The sequence below is a fragment of the Vitis riparia genome, chromosome 8 (assembly GCF_004353265.1).
Source record: "Vitis riparia cultivar Riparia Gloire de Montpellier isolate 1030 chromosome 8, EGFV_Vit.rip_1.0, whole genome shotgun sequence".
Taxonomy (NCBI): Eukaryota; Viridiplantae; Streptophyta; class Magnoliopsida; order Vitales; family Vitaceae; genus Vitis; species Vitis riparia.
Genome location: NC_048438.1, coordinates 19,065,930 through 19,083,351, shown reverse-complemented (window position 1 = coordinate 19,083,351; position 17,422 = coordinate 19,065,930). Strand labels below are relative to the sequence as shown.

At 36.6% G+C, this 17,422-nt stretch overlaps 1 protein-coding gene across 1 annotated transcript; it reads left to right on the top strand.

Moving 5' to 3' along the window:
- The first annotated feature begins 1,012 nt into the window (after positions 1-1,012).
- On the top strand, positions 1,013-2,993 carry LOC117919945 (probable xyloglucan endotransglucosylase/hydrolase protein 32). Its single transcript, XM_034837257.1, has 4 exons — positions 1,013-1,343; positions 1,435-1,535; positions 1,759-1,976; positions 2,074-2,993. Exons 1-4 carry the CDS (start codon positions 1,148-1,150, stop codon positions 2,438-2,440), a joined length of 882 nt encoding a protein of 293 aa, XP_034693148.1. The 5' UTR covers positions 1,013-1,147; the 3' UTR covers positions 2,441-2,993.
- Positions 2,994-17,422: the final 14,429 nt, after the last annotated feature.

Here is a 17,422-nt window from a genome sequence, read left to right as displayed (position 1 = left end):
TTATTAATAAAATTTATCAAAATTTGTTTTATTTTATTTTATTTTTCCTGTCATATGTAAACAATAAAGACAAAATTGAGTGTAAAAGACCTGTTGTTGATTAGATTTCTGGAGAGGAAAAGCCTAAATATAAGCCTTTTGCTTTATGCCTTTTCAAAGCAACTCTGTAAGTTTTGGAAGGGGGAGTGTAATTTGATTGGGTGTAAACTTAATCACCAAAAAAAATATATATATATTGTTGTAATCAAGGCAATGGTCCATTTCATGATGTCAATCAATCAGACGTATGCCCTTCAGATAAAATCAAACATGGGGTCCATTGAGGATACCTATTGACCCACCCTATTAATGAACTTCACAGGTTCAAATATAACATTGCTCGTAATTTGATTCTATGAAATTGAGTCTCAGGATGTGGCCCACAATGACGCCCTATGGGGACTGGTTAAATGGAAATTGAAAAGTGGATACGCACACAATTAGGCTAAATTCCAATAATTGTTTGGCTTTAAAGGCTTGAAAGCCTAGCTAGGTAGGCAGAAATATATATTGATCTCAATGGAGATAAAGTGGGGATGATGTGGCACTAGCCAGAAGCTGGTGAGGGGTGAAGACTTACTGTACATTTAAGAGAGACCCATCTAAGCAGTACCACTGCTCTGCTGCACCTCTACCTTCCCTGCCTCTTTTTTTTTTTTTTTTTTTTTTTTTCTGGACTTTTCCTCCTGTGCAACCATAGCAAACTGGCATTTAAAAAAGGGGAAAGAAAGTAGTTGGCCGAAAGGAAAAATTAAAAGAAAAAAATTTATAGTACTTTCTATTTCTCACTTTTGTCTACAATTATGTTACCAAGACCCTAGATCCTCCCATATTTATCACCAATTTGTTTGGTTATGGCTGCTCATTGCCTTCCTATTTTGTAGGACCCATTAATCTTCTTATTTATATCGACAGTACTGCCATTGGCTTTCTTTCACCTAGTCTTCAACTCTTTCTCTCCCTCTCTCTCCCTAGCTCTCTCTCTCTCTCTCTCTCTCTCTCTCTCTCTCATATCTGCATTTCTTGCACTCACAACAATCATTCTGCCTTCTCTACACACTCACACTCTCCTCTCTCCTCCCTCCTCAGCTTTCTTCCACCCTTGATCATGGCTTTCTTTCTCTTCCTGGTTCTCGTCCTCATGGTTCCTTCAAGTAATGCTCAGTGGCCACCTTCACCTGGCTACTACCCCAGCAGAAAATTTAGGTCTATGAGCTTTTATCAAGGGTTTAGAAATCTCTGGGGTCCTCAGCACCAAAGAGTAGACCAAAATGCATTGACAATATGGCTTGACAGTACCTCAGGTCTCACTGACTTTCAACTTGATTTTCATTTCTCTTCAAATTCATTGGTGGGTGTTTGAGATTTTTACCTTTTCCTCACTTTTCATAACAGGTAGCGGATTCAAGTCCATTCGCCCCTTCCGATCGGGCTACTTTGGTGCGTCCATCAAGCTCCAACCTGGTTACACTGCAGGCGTGATCACAGCTTTTTATGTGAGAATTGGACTAGTCTATAATCGTAGTACTATTTTTATTACTGCACTTTCTGCATTTTTATGCTTTTAAAACACTTTACTCCCTCTTCCATATAGTACGAAATTTAGAGTTACTATGGAGATCAGTAACTGGGGCATGTTTGCAGTACTGCAAATATTTTAATCAATACAAACAATCTTTATTCATGGATGCTTGATGAATTGGATTTGGATGGTGGCAGCTCTCCAACAACGAAGCCCATCCGGGGTTTCATGATGAAGTGGATATCGAGTTCCTTGGAACCACATTCGGGAAGCCTTATACCTTACAAACCAATGTTTACATCAGAGGAAGTGGTGATGGCCGCATCATAGGCAGAGAGATGAAATTTCATCTATGGTTTGATCCCACCAAAGATTTCCATCACTATGCTATTCTCTGGAGTCCAAAGGACATCATGTAAGTTCCATCTTCTCCCCACAAATTCCCTAGTCAAATATTCATAATTTATAATCACGTCGATACATTTTTCTTTTTTACCCCTTTTCTGCTTCAGATTTTTCGTGGATGATGTGCCCGTAAGGAGGTACCCGAGGAAGAGCGCCACCACATTTCCCCTAAGGCCAATGTGGCTGTATGGTTCCATATGGGACGCCTCATCATGGGCCACCGAAGATGGAAAATACAAAGCCGATTACCGGTACCAGCCCTTTGTTGGGCAGTACAGTAACTTCAAAGCCAGCGGGTGCTCTGCCTATTCTCCGGCGTCGTGCCGTCCGGTATCGGCGTCTCCGTACCGGTCGGGACGGCTGAGCGGGCAACAGTACAGAGCCATGCAATGGGTCCAAAGTCGCCACATGGTTTACAACTACTGCTCGGACAACAAGAGGGACCATTCCCTCACACCTGAGTGTTGGGGTTAAATGTCGTACTGCCCACAATAATTACATCGCATACCCTATAGGATCTCACTCAAATTTGCTTCTCTTATCAACTCTTTGATTCTTCTTTTTTGGGGTGTCTTGAGATGGGTCCTACTCCCCATACCTATATTTATGCAAAGAGTAATTGAGCGTCCAAGACTCCGTGAAAAAGGGAAAAAAAAAATTGGTTTGAAAGTCGGTGTGGTTTTCATTTTTTGGGCGTGGGTATTTTTGTTGTACATTATTGATTTAAACAAATACAATATTGTATGAAAATGAGAGAGGAATAAAGAAAGAGAAGGAAGATGGGGATGGAGAAGCTAAAGGAGATGGGGTTATGGGGAATGAGTGAGACTTTCAGATTTCAGATGTCATTTCTAAATAAAGCAAAGTGTTCATTATCTAGTTATTATTATTATTGATATATTGAATGATGGGTGTGGATGGGGTGATGGCATAGAAGTTGGTGCAATTGTATGATTGGTCATGGTTTGAAGTTCATATGGCATGGATTTCTTTCTAAATTAAATTTTTTCTTTTGGGGCGTTGTGAATCTCGAGGACTATCCAAAGGATTGTGTCATCTAAAACCTACACGATATTTTTTCAGAACAATAATTTCAAATTGGGAAGGTATTAAAAGCTTGTGAATGAACAGTGAGGAGTTATGGTTTCCAGTACAATTATATGGAATATGTCTCATCATTTATTTCTCCCCACTTGGCCATTCCCACTTTTCTCTTCAAAATTGTCCTCATCCCATTAGCCCAAAAGCATTTTTTCCTCTTTCATCTTTTGTGTCCCTCCATGAACTTGTAAGACCACCCACCATCTTTTCCCTTTATTTTAAAATTTAAATATTTTTTTTAATATCAAAGGCTTATTTATACCTTCATTATTATTAATACTAATTTTATAAATAAAAAAATTAGTTTTAGAAATAATCACTTTTTTTTAGATATCAAATAGCATTAATAATAGAATTAATTAGATAAAATGGATGAAATAATCCCTCAATTTCCGAATCTAATCTTTTTCGTGTGTTTTATTTGAAAAATAACTCATTTTGGACATAAATATCTTTTACTCTTTCAAGTATTTACATATAGACTTTTTAAAAAATATTTTTATAAGAGAATAATAAGAACATTTTTGTCCAAATAAAATCGAAATAGGATGAAGGTTAAATTTCAAATTTTGAGTTTTTAATTAACCCTTTTAATCAAATGACCCAAAGCTTCTTGATTTGAAATTTTGTGTATGGATCATAATCCACTTTTAGTCACTGACAGAATTTCAAAATAAATCCCTATTGCCTCCTAATTCCTATAATTCTATAGGAAAAAAAGTATATATTCTAGTTACTATACAGGTGATAACCAAAATCAAAAAGGTAAATGGACTTGAAATCAGCATTTAATTCAATTCAACAAAAGTCTCCATCCCAACTTATATTTGTACTAAGGGTTTAAGATAGTGAATAGGTTAGGCAGTCAACATTAGTTAGAACAACTCTAATCAAGATTCAGAGGCTGCATTGGCTTTTGGACCCATGTGTTGATCCATAATCAGAGAGTGGGCCAACCCACTTAGCAAAGAATTGGAAACAATAAGTGAGGAGAAGAGTATGTTTCGCTCTACCTATCAAAAAGATTTTTGGATGTGAATAGAGATTCTTCGGCAATCAATAATGCAAAGCTTAAAGGCTGCAATGCACAAAAACAACAAATGGGGTCGTTGGTGGGGAGTTTTTGGGCTTTTAATGAACTGAAAGAGAGAATGTTTCCAAACAAATAGATGTGGCTTTGCTCAATCTCACTTCTTCTGGCAGTCTCTTCACTTTTTCTTCTCTTGGCATTTTATGATGGTGTTTATTAATCAAAAAAATATTTTATTTGAACAGTTTGACGGGGGATTTTTTTTAATAACAGAATGTTACGTAGAGCAACTTCAAATGCCTGTATAAGAATCTTAATTTTATTTCAGATGCAATTATCATTGCAAATTTTTTTCCTTCTTTCGGTTTTTTATTCTCAAGCTTAGCTTCAATGGAAGATGAAACAATATGATGATTCCGATCTTGTTGTGCAATATATGTATATGAGATTGGGAGCCAAGTTTTTGGATGTTGGCATTGGATATCGATAACCTTTTAAATTCAGTTGATAAGCAGAAGGGATGGCAAAAACAAATGAGAATGATAAGAAGCTGCTGCATTAACAATGACGGGGCAGCAGGAAGATCACCCCTCCATCGTCACTCTGCCATGTCATGTCGAGATTGAGTTGTTACATCCATTGCATGGGTGCCCGTCTCTCAAGGACCCAGACAAGCCAGTAAGAAGAACAAGAGTGCCAATGCCATGGATAGCTCCAACTTATGCATGTGGTCTGCTTTCTGTTGTTTTGTGTTAATAATTCAGACTATCTTGAAAGAAGCCAAATAATTATGGGGAAAATACAATAATAGGAGAAAGAAAGAATTTTGAAAAAAGAAAGAAGGAAAGAAAACAATCCTTTTTGTAAATTAAGGCATACCTTAAGGGCACGTATATTTTTTTCTAGTATTGCAGGGCCAAACGTCTAAGCATATCGAGCCCGTCTTATAAACCAATTGTCTTCTCAAGAAGGCGACTAACCTAGATTGATAGCAAACACAACACATCCTAAGTATACAAGGAATATGAGTTTTGTCAAATAGTTAGACCTTGTGTTAGATAATTTTTTATCTTTTGTTTTAGTTAGAAGGTGAAATTGAAACCAAAATCATAATTTTTGAAGGACAATATTGACATTGCATAAGCCAAAATAAAGCTTTTATATAAGTGATATTTTTTTAACTTTCATATTAAACTCTTTTTTAAGTCATAAGTTTTTTAATTAAAATTAATCCAACAAAGATAGAAGTTTATATTGAGCTTTAAAAAAGAATTTTTACATTTCAGAAGTTGATCTAAAACACAATAGGTTAACCTAGATTCACACATTTGGTCTTCAATAAAACCAATTTATTAAGCAATGGCTCCTCTCTTTCTCTACTCTCTCACCATCTCTTGAAGGCAGTTGCTAAGAGGACGCCTTTAAGACTACTCTCTCTCTCTCTCTCTCTTTAGGATTACTCTCTCTTGCTCTCTTTTTTGCTTTAGGACTACAATCTCTCCATCTCTCTCTTGGACTACTCTCTTTCTCTTTAGGCTATAATCTCTCTCTCTCTCTCTCTAAGACTTCTTTATCTCTAAGATTATTCTCTCTCTTTCTTGGAGGCAGTTACCAAGGAAACCTCTAAGACTACCTTTTCTCTCTCTCTCTCTCTCTCTCTCTCTCTCTCTTTTTGTGGTAGTTGCCAAGGGAAAACCTTTAGGACTATTGTTATTACAAGGTTAGCAAGAAAAAGCTTACTAGGATCAAGTAGAGTCAAATTTTGACACCGTTTGTGAGAATTTAATAGAAAAGTAATGTATTTTATTTTTACATTTTGCCCTTATATCACACCTTTAGCCCTAAACTTTCAATCCTATCAACATGGGAGATTCATAACTCTTTTTTTTTTCTCTCTCTCTCTATCTCTCCATCTATCTAGGAATACTCACTTTTTCTCTCTTTAGGACCATTCTCTCTTTCTCTCTCTTTTTGTCTCTTTCTATCTCTCACAAAGGCAATTGCCAAGGGGAAGCCTTTATGAGTATTATTATTGCAAGGTTGGCAAAAAAAACTTACTAAGATCAAGTAAAGTCATAAATTTTGGCACCATTTGTGGGAAAGGAATAGAATAGTCTAGCGCATTTTGTTATTTCATTTTACACTTATTTTACCCCTTTGCTACCAACCTTTCAATCCCATTAATTTGAGAGATTCACAACTTTGCCTCTCTCAAAGGCAGTTGCTAAAAGGAAACCTTAAGGACTATTGTTATACTACTTTTGACACCATTTGTGGGAATGAAATAGAAAAACCTAGCATTTTGTTTTCCTACCAACCTTTCAATCCCATCAACATTGGAGATTCACAACTAAACACGATCAATTGTAAGTGCAATAAGTTGAGCATCATTGACAAATAGAGGTTTTAATGGAAGCCTTTACGCAACTTTGGAGGAAAAACAAATAACTTTGTGTTGTTGTCGCTACTTATACAACACAATACACAAGAATGCCTAATCAACCTGTTGAACCTCAACTATGTTATGTTCGGCACCAATAGCACCTCGAGCCCTAGCCCTATTTATTGCATGTCACTTCTCCAACACTCTCGACTAATAATTTTCTATCAATCATGGTTTATCTTTGTATGATATTAATATTGGTTAAACATGGTTTCCTGTCCTACATATATATATATATATATATATGAACAATGCCTCATGGTGAGTGCAAGGCACCCATAACCCAATCATTAAGTAATGATAGACTCCAAACCCAAAAAATCACCTGTCCACATCTCCTTAACACAACACATGATACCGTCTCCACCCATGGATCTTTTAAATATATCCATTGTTTTTTCCCCCAACCCATGCTCTTATGCTTTTGAGCCAGTGAATGAAAAAAGTGGAGATGTAGGGCCCAACCATCTATGCATATTGAGTTCTTCATATAAACTAGTTATACTCTTAGAAAGGCAACTAACCATGATTGGTGGTAAACACGACACATCCCAAGTACATAGTGAATACACATTATCCCAAATGGTTAACAAATATGGTGTGTGCGCCTTATTCATCAAAAATAAGGCATGACATTAGCTACAATGATCCTCTAAACTAAGTTTAACCTAGATTCACACTTGTATCCCTCATTGTATAAAGTAAAGATGAAGTCAATAAGAAGAGAAACTGCTATTGTTGTAGGGTTTGCAAGAAAAAGCATAGTAGTATAACGCAGAGCCACAACAAAAGAGTATGCATTCATCATAGAGTCCATGATACTCTTCTTCCATTTCCATCCCTACATAGAATGGCTTTGGTCCCACCCCACTCTTCTCCTTTTCTTAAAAATTTCCATTTGTTCTTCTTTTGGGAGATTACAAAACCTAGTTGGAATATCTCTCATCTCACCAACAAAATAATCAAAAGTTAAACCTCTTAAGCAACCTCATAAAAATTAATGTGAAAAATCCAGCCAATCAATCTTTAGCTCAAAAAGGCTAATGGCGCACAGTATGCAACAGACCCCGAAAGTTTTCACTTGACAAGTCAAGAATTAAATAGAAAAACCCTGCTTATAGTGTTTGACCAGCCCACACAAGGTTAGAACTTAGGTGGGGCAGCCAAATGACTACGGGTCTCCCTCAGCTGAAAAGAACAAAAAGAAAAAAACAAGACTAAAGTTTGGATAGAATCTGTAACTCCTGGCTGCCCCAAAGAACTCTATTAACAGTTGAAGTCGAGCTGCTAATTTAAAACAACTAAAATGAATAGGCTGGTTGAAATCCGTCTGATAAGCATGTTGGAAATTTGAAGTAGCGCCCTAGGGTATCTAAGATCCAAAGGCAGATAACATCCAGACGGTATGCCTTCCATTCATCAGGCAAGATATCCTCGCAGATGTTGGAACTGGCAATCCGCCACCAAGGTGGACCCACCCAATATATCTATTTAGACCCGTTGCAGTGAGACTTTTTTACAAAAAACATCCTTCGGGTGAATTGACAACATCCATTCCATTTTCTTCCAAAACCCCAAAGCCTCCACGCTCAAATGCCTTTCTAACAAACTTGTTTTCCTTCATTTCTTAATGAAACTCACGGTCCCATCTCTTCATCCTCCAAGCTTGCTTTCTAATGAAATTATAAAAAATTTAATGCGAAAATAAACCTTAAATCACTTATCAGTTATCAGTGATTTATAAAAAATATCTACATGTCCGCAAAAATATGACAGATGAGAGAAAATATCTGAAAGGGAATGACGGAAATGAGAGAAAAATGATGTGTTTCAGATAAGAAAGATGGGAAGAGAAGTTGGGTTCTATAGGTATTTCAAAAAATGAAGTTGTATATAAAGATGATGTCTGAGTTTGGTGGGATGGATAAAAAGATTGGGGTGTAAATGGATAAATCAATGATGCAAGAATACCCCTGTTTTACTCTCATGCTCTATTCACATGCCGAGGTCACCTTGTGGTGTGATCCCATTGAATTTGATTTTAGTTGGGAGAATGCATTCACTTCTGAAGTAGCTCAACTCTTTCCTACTTTGACTAACAACAATCTGGCCTCCCCTCATTACAAATTTATCACAGACATCTGACTTCCAGCAATCCAATTCATCCTCAAATATTAACTTTAAAAAAGGGAAAAAAATGCCAAAAACTATCTAGTTACACTAACAGAAAGAAATATAGGAGAGCTATTATGTACCTGGGTTAGCTCAGATGATGCTCAACACCCATCTGTGCAGTACTTTTACTGTTCTGGAACATTAGGAAGTTTGTGCAGAGGTGATGGGTAATATCCGAAAGTAAGGTAAAATGCACGAGCATATATAATAGATATGAACCTTCTTAATTTCACATATTTAGCTAGGAATATGTCATATGAATCTCCACTGCACCTCCTATTATCACCTCTGACATATTTAAAGATAACGATTCGATACCTTGGATCATGGAGCAAGAAGAAGGCATCTCCTACATTGCTACCTGCCATTGCAGTGCACAACACACAGGACTCCCCTGGCATGGCCAAAGATGAGCTATAATTTCTTTAAAGCTGGGGATGCTGATTCGTGAAAAATCTTCCATAGACATCATCACCATGCCATGTGTTCATAAAACATGCAGTAAAAAAATCAGAATACTAGTGTTCATAAAACAAATGCTAAATAAGTATCCGGGAGCATCCTTTCATCATCAAAAAAAGTTAGGGAACCTACTCATCATATCTATATCACAATACAACAACCAATGTCAAGTCATGAAATGCCAATTAATCTTGAATTGAACAACAAAGTATAATGCAAAATTTTTAGCATGTTATTCAAAAAAGGAACCTTCAGAAATAAATCCTAAAAAAATATCAAAAATGTGAATTTAATTACAAAAAAAATTCAGGGGACATCTCCTATGTGTCTAATTTATCATCCAAGTGGTCAAACAATCATTCAGAACTCAAATTAAATCCAGATTAATTCCAAAAGGTCCAGATCAGGTTAGAATGCAAAGGCATGCATAAAACAATTTTTAAAACTAACACGAAGGCATTGTGAAAAGAGAGAGAGAAAAGAGAAAATCCCTAATTATTGTTATTGAAAAACTGTAAAGAATACACATTGCACTTGGGTATATATATACATATTAGTGGGACCCACAATACAATAAAGAAGGAAAAGGAAAAGGAAAAGTAAATAATCTAAATAACTATACACTATCTAACACTCCCCCTCAAGCTGGAGCATATATGTTATATGCACCAAGCTTGTTACAAATATATTTAATTCTAGGACCTCTGAGAGATTTAGTAAAAATATCTGCTAGTTGATCATTTGAATTGACAAAACTAGTCACCACACATCCTGATGCGATCTTCTCTCTAATGAAGTGACGGTCAACTTCAATGTGTTTGGTCATTTCATGGAAGACTGGATTGGATGCAATATGCAAAGTGGTTTGGTTGTCACAGATGAGTTTCATCTGTTCATCCTTTCCAAATCTCAACTCCCGAAGAAGATGTTTCAGCCATATGAGTTCACATGTTGCCAGAGCCATAGCTCGATACTCGGCTTCAACACTAGATTTGGCCACTACATTTTGTTTCTTACTCTTCCAAGATATTAGGTTACCTCCAATAAAAACACAATACCTGGAAGTGGAACGTCTATCTGTGGGTGAGCCAGCCCAATCTGTATCTGTGTAACCAACAACTTGGGTATGACCTCTATTCTCGTACAACACACCTTGGCCTGGTGTGCTTTTGATATATTGAAGAATGCGGATTACAGCATCCCAATGACTATCACATGGTGACTATAGGAATTGACTAACAACACTTACAGGAAAAGAAATGTCTGGACGAGTAATGGTGAGGTAGTTCAGTTTACCTACAAGTCGTTGATATCTCCTAGGATCTCCTAAAGGCTCCCCCTGTCCTGGTATAAGTTTGACATTTGGATCCATAGGAGTGTCTACCGGTTTACAGTCTAACATACCGGTTTCTTCCAAGATGTTTATAGCATACTTCCTTTGGGAAAGAACCACACCGGAACTGGATTGAGCTATCTCAATCCCTAAGAAATACCTGAGTTTCCCCAAGTCTTTAGTCTGAAAGTGGGTGAAAAGGTGTTGCTTTAGTTTCTGAATACCATTCTGATCACTGCCTATAATGACGATGTCGTCCACATAAACTACCAGATAAATACACTGCCCCGAAGAGTTATGATGATAGAAAACGGAATGGTCTACTGTACTGCAGAACATGCCAAACTCCTGAACAATAGAACTAAAACGGCTAAACCATGCTCGAGAAGATTGTTTCAAGTCATATAGAGAACGACGTAACCTACACACTAAACCAGACTCCCCCTAAGCAACAAAACCAGGTGGTTGCTCCATATAAACTTCCTCAGCAAGATCCCTATGAAGGAAAGCATTTTTAATATCTAACTGATAAAGAGGCCGAGAACGCATAGCAGTCATGGAGAGCAATAGACGAACATAAGCTGACTTGGTGGCCTGATAGCAGAGATAGTCATCATACTCACTATCAGTGAGGGAAATACCCTGAGATGTGGAGGAACTGGGAGGCTGAGGCAACTGAGGATCAGATGACTGGGCCACGTGGGCAGTGCGGGGAGGCCGCCCATGTAACTGATAACACCGATCACGAGTGTGGCCAAGCTTATTGCAATAGGTGCAATGAGGACGTTGGCCTCTACCTCAGTTACCACTACGTCCTCCTCGAGAGCTAGTTTGAGAAACTAACACAGAAGAATCTGAAGTGTTATCAAATGACAAAGTCTAAGTGGAGGAGATACAGAGGAGGCGAGCAAACACATCATCCAAGGATGGAACGGAGGAATTGCCAAGAATCTAATCACGGACAGTCTCGAGATCTGGACGGAGGCTAATAAGCGTAAGAACCATGAAGAACTTGTCAATCTGTGTTCGTTGATCCCCAACATCAGTAGTAAGAGGCATCACGGTCAAGAATTCCTTCTTAAGAGAGGCAATCTGGCCAATATAAGTAGATAAATCCATGTCTTGTTGTCTGACATTGACAATAGAAAAAACCACCTTATAAAGACGTTGGATATCATTCGTGTATAGCCCTTTCACCTGATTCCAAAATTTAAAGCATGTTTTGTAGGCCCGAAGATGAAGCAGAATCTTAGGATCAACTGATTGCCATAACACACTACATAACTATGCATCTATCTTCCTCCATTATACTCTGTCAACCTCAGGGATATCCGCCTCCTACGTAACAAGGTGATCCTCATAACCTTGACCCATAAACCAAAGCTCCACAGAGACAGACCAGGACAAATAATTTTCACTACCAATCAATTTCTCCAAAGTAATCATAGGAGATCTAGATATGACAGAAGAAAAAGTGGAACTTTTAGTAGCCATATCTACTTATTTGGTGAACGAAATACGTTTGGATCGAAGAAAGCCCTAATACGGCTTATCGCGGACTTCTTAAGATACGTGCAGGGCTCGGGGTGGAGAAAAAGTCACCGGAGGTCGTCGGAAAGGCTGTTTAGAGGGCCGACGGAGACAAAAAACCCCAAAAAATGTACTTTCAGGGCTCGGATGACACAAACACAAATGGAGGGTGGCTAGACGGCGTCAGGCGAGGCTGGAGGTGGAAGCGCGTGGCCGGAAAGTGTTCCATGCGCCCTCACGCGCCAGCGCGTGAGATTAAGGCCGCTGAAGAAGAAACGCGCGTGGTCGGCGTGTGGCTGAGATTCTCCCTCCGGTGCTTTGAGAAAACTTGAAAATCTCCTCCTTGTGAACCTGATGGTATGGTCGGTGTCAGAAAAGGACGTCGTCGGAAAAAGGTCGCCGGAAAAATCACCAGCGGTGAGGGTTTTCTGACAGTGATACGGTTGATCAGAAAACTTTAGGAGATGGGAAGGGTGACCGGAATGAAACACGGTCACTGAAAGATTTCCCAGAATAGATTCACAGATAAACCGAAAATAATTAGGGTTTTTTTTTCTCCCTTGGCTTTGATACCATGTGAAGAGAGAGAGAAAAAGGAGAATCTCTAATTATTGTTATTGAAAAACTGTAAAGAATACACATTGGACTTGGGTATATATATACATGTTAGTGGGACCCACAATACAATAAGAAAGGAAAAGGAAAAGGAAAAGTAAATAACCTAAATAACTATACACTATCTAACAGGCATCATAAAATCACACAAGTTATTCAGAGTGTCTAGTTTACATAAAAAATAATAAGAAAACCAGAGAACACACAAATCAATTTTAAATCATACAAACATATCTTCTGTCTAGAATTAGACAAGCATAGTGGATGCATCTTAGAAAAAATATATATTTCCCATATCTCAATATTTTATATGACAAAACTCAAGTTTAGGAGTCTAGGATTTAGAAAAAATATCAAATTAAATTAAACATGCCAAAAAATAATTTTTATTTGTAAAACACACTCAATTATACAATATTAAATGAATGCAAAACCTATTGAGAGAAATAACCATAACCCTCAACAAAAAAAAACTTTTTAATTCAAACAAAATCCCAAAATCAATTTCAAGAACTTAATAATATCATACTACCATTAGAAAAAATTTTAAGACACTCCAAAATGCTCAAATCGAATTTTATTTCTATGGATACGGTAGTTGGGCTAATGGGGCAGCAGAGAAGTTTTGAAATTCTTTTTATGTTGGGATTCCACTAAGTCCCCATTCAATTTACATAAGTTCAACTTGTACATCCACAACCGCAAATGAATGTTTGCTAATTCAATAAGGCCAGGAAATTTTCCATTAACTTGGGATCACAAGTTTAAACTCAAGTGCTAAAAATAAAAAATTTTAGAAAACCAAAGAAGTACGCATTCTAAGTAAAAAAATGAATCACATGCCTTTTAAAGAAAATGAAATTTTTACCCTTATGACCTAGAATAAATTTTCAAGAGACATTTGTGGTTTAAACTCTCCTTTAGAAAAAGGTTTTTTTTTTAAAAAAAAGAACAATAGACAATTGGTTTTCAAGCAATAAACATACCAAGCAACCCTAAATACTAGAAAGACACAAGACAAGATTTTTTAAATAACAACCAAGTAATAACTAAAAGAATAAAATAAAATACAAAGAAAATACTAATTAGATATCCTTGGGTAACCTCTCATTTGTTCAAGAAATCATGCCTTAAGCGAAAACATCCCCACAAGGAAAGAGGTTAGCTTTAATCTTTTTGAAATGAACCAACATGTGATTGTCAAAAGCTGAAATCCCATGATTTTCTAGAGAAATAACTAACACCAATATTTATCAAAACTAACATCCAAAGAATTTAAGAAAAAACAACTAACATCAATTTTCATCCAAAATAGAAACTAAAGAATTTTCTAAAAAGACCTAAATTAAATATTTATCCAAACCTGCATCCAAAGATTTTTTTTTAAAAACCAAACATCAATATTTATCCAAACTAGAAACTAAAGAATTTTTTAAAAAACCTAACATCAATATTTATACAATCTTGTACCTAAAGAAATTTTAAAAAAAATCTAAGATCATTTTTTATTAAAACTAACATTCAAAGAATTTTAGTAAATAATTAACATTAATTTTCATCAAAACATCCAGAGAATTCTAAAAAATAACAAACATCAATTTTTATTAAAACATCCAAATAATTTATAATATATATATACCATCAATTTTTATTAAAACTAGCATCCAAATTTTCTTTTTTAAATAATTGAGATCAAATTTCATCAAAATTAACATCCAAAGAATTTTTAAAAGAATCCTAACATCAATCTATATCAAAATAACATCTAAAGAATTTTTAAGAAAATGACTAACATTGAGTTTTATCAAAAAAACATCTAAGGAATTTTTTAAAAAAAAAAAAACTAACATCAATCTTTATCAAAATAACATTCAAAAATTTTTTAAGACAATGACTAAAATTGATTTTTATCGAAAAACATCCAAAGAATTTTTAAAAGAAACCTAACATCAATCTTCTTCAAAATAACATTCAAAGAATTTTTAAGAAACTAACTAACATTGATTTTTATCGAAATAACATTCAAACAATTTTTAAAAGAAACCTAACATCAACTTTTATCATAATAACATCCAAAGAATTTTTAAAAGAAACCTAACATCAATATTTACCAAAATGACATCCAAAGAATTTTTAAGAAAATGACTAACATTAATCTTTATCAAAATAACATCCAAAGAATTATTTAAAAGAAACCTAACATCAATCTTTATGAAAATAACATCCAAAGAATTTTAAAAGAAACCTAACATCAACCTTTATCAAAATAACATCCAAAGAATTTTTAAAAAAAAAACCTAACATCAATCTTCATCAAAATAAAACTAATGACTCCAGAAAAATGACAAACTAACATGGATTATCAAGTATCAAAAACTAAAAAAACTTAAAGAAAGCAATGAACTAACATAGATTATCAAAGAATAAAGAAAAACCAAAGACTTCAAGAAGACTATATATGTATATAAATGAACCATTAAGGATTATAAACGATAAGAAAGATCAAGATAGAATTAATGGAAATCCAAAAAACGAAGCTTACCTTCAATCCCTTTTGTTCAGAATAGTGAAACAGGATAGAAAATTCACTCGTATATTCTATAGGTTATTTTTTTAGGTTACATCCTAGCTGATATATATGTGTACAAGAGTCCTATATTAGGAAGTTAACTATACAAAGATAATTACTATAAATCAGCTTATAAAGTAGGCACTAATACTGCAATCCTAACTTATCCTAATATAGAATTAGTTAAGCTCTAGAATACATTACTAATACTCCCCCTCAAGCCGGAGCATAAATGTCCATCATGTGAAGCTTGTCACTCAATCTAGTGAAGTCATCTTTCTTAAGGGCTTTGGCGAACATATCAGCAACCTGGTCCTTTGAAGGTGTAAATGGTGTACAAATCTTTTTACTGGTGACAACATATTTCACAAAATGACAATCAACTTCAACATGCTTTGTCCATTCGTGGAAGACAAGATTACTTGCAATATGAATTGTTACTTGATTATCACAATGCATAGGAATAGGATTTGTACATGTGATACCAAAACCTTCAAGAAGTGTCTTCAACCATATCAGTTCACATGTGGTATAAGTCATTGCACGATGTTCGGCTTCAACACTAGACCTAGACTCAACTGTTTGCTTCTTGCTCTTCCAAGTTACTAGATTACCTCTTACAAAAGTACAATAACCTAATGTGGATTTTCTATCCTATTTGTCACCAGCGTAATTGGCATTTGAAAAACCAACTAAATTCATATGTTCATTCTTTTTAAGCCACAACCCTTTTCCTGGAGATTTTTTAATATATCTCAAAATATTACAAGCAGTTTCCCACTGACACTTATGTTTTTCCATAAACTGGCTAATTAGTCCCACGGCATGCATAATACCCGGTCTAGTCACTGTTAGATAAATAAGCTTCCCAACAAGCCGTCTATTCTGTGTGTTGAATATAATGTATTTATAGTGTATAACCTTTCCTTGTTAATATAGGACACATGTATGGTAGTTAGGACTCCTAGCCTTGTACATATATATATTTCTCAATTGTAAGTAGATCATTACATTAATGAGAATTAAGGTCTTTCTTCTTTCTCTCTCTCTCAACATGGTATCAGAGCCAAGGAAGAAAACCTAATTCTTTCCTGTTTCCCGTGTCATCAACTCCGGGAAACCTTCCGGTGACCGTGTTTCATTCCGGTCACCTTCCCCATCTCTCAATACTTTCCGGTCAGTCGGATCGTCGACAGAAACCACTCACCGCCGGCGAACTTTTCCGGCGACGTATTTTTCCAACATCGACCATACCAGAAGGAGCGTCTGGAGGAGGTCTCCAACTTTTGTGAAGGCACCGGCACCAAAAGAGCATCCACGCGCCGTCCACGCGCAATTTTCCGGCCGGCGCGTGAGGGCGCGCGAGGCCTTTTCCGGCGACGCGCCTCCTCCTCCAGCTTCGCCTGACGCCGACCAGCCTCCCTACCTCCCTGGTTCTCCCATCCGAGCCCTGCACGTACCTCTTTTGAGGATTTTTGTCTCCGTTGGCCCTCCAAACAGTTTTTCCGGCGAAGCTCCGACTACTTTTTCTCCACTCCAATCCCTGCACGTGCCTTGGGAAGTGTTCTTCTACCTTTCTGGTGGTACCACGCCGCGATCTGAGGCTGTCTCCCTTTTTCGGTGGTGCCACGCCGCAATCTGAAGCCGTATTAGGGCTCTCTTCGATCCAAACATACTTCATTCTCCAGATAAGTAGATATCACTACTAAAAATTCCATTTTTTCTGCTATTATATCTGGATCTCCTATGATTACTTCGGAGAAATTGGTTGGCAGTGACAATTATCTTTCCTGGTCTGCCTCTGTTGAACTTTGGTTTATGGGTCAAGGATATGAGGATCACTTGATTACACAGGAGGCAGATATCCCTGAGGTTGACCGCGTACAGTGGAGGAAGATAGATGCACAGTTATGTAGTGTATTATGGCAATCGGTTGATCCCAAGATTCTTCTTCATCTTCGGGCCTACAAAACTTGTTTTAAATTTTGGACTCAGGCCAAAGGATTATATACGAATGATATCCAGCGTCTTTATAAGGTGGCTTCTGCTATTGTCCATCTCAGCCAACAGGACTTGGATCTATCTACTTCTATTGGCCAGATTGCCTCTCTTAAGGAGGAGTTCTTGACTGTGATGCCTCTTACTCCTGATGTTGGGGCTCAACAAACACAGCTTGACAAGTTCTTCATGGTTCTTAC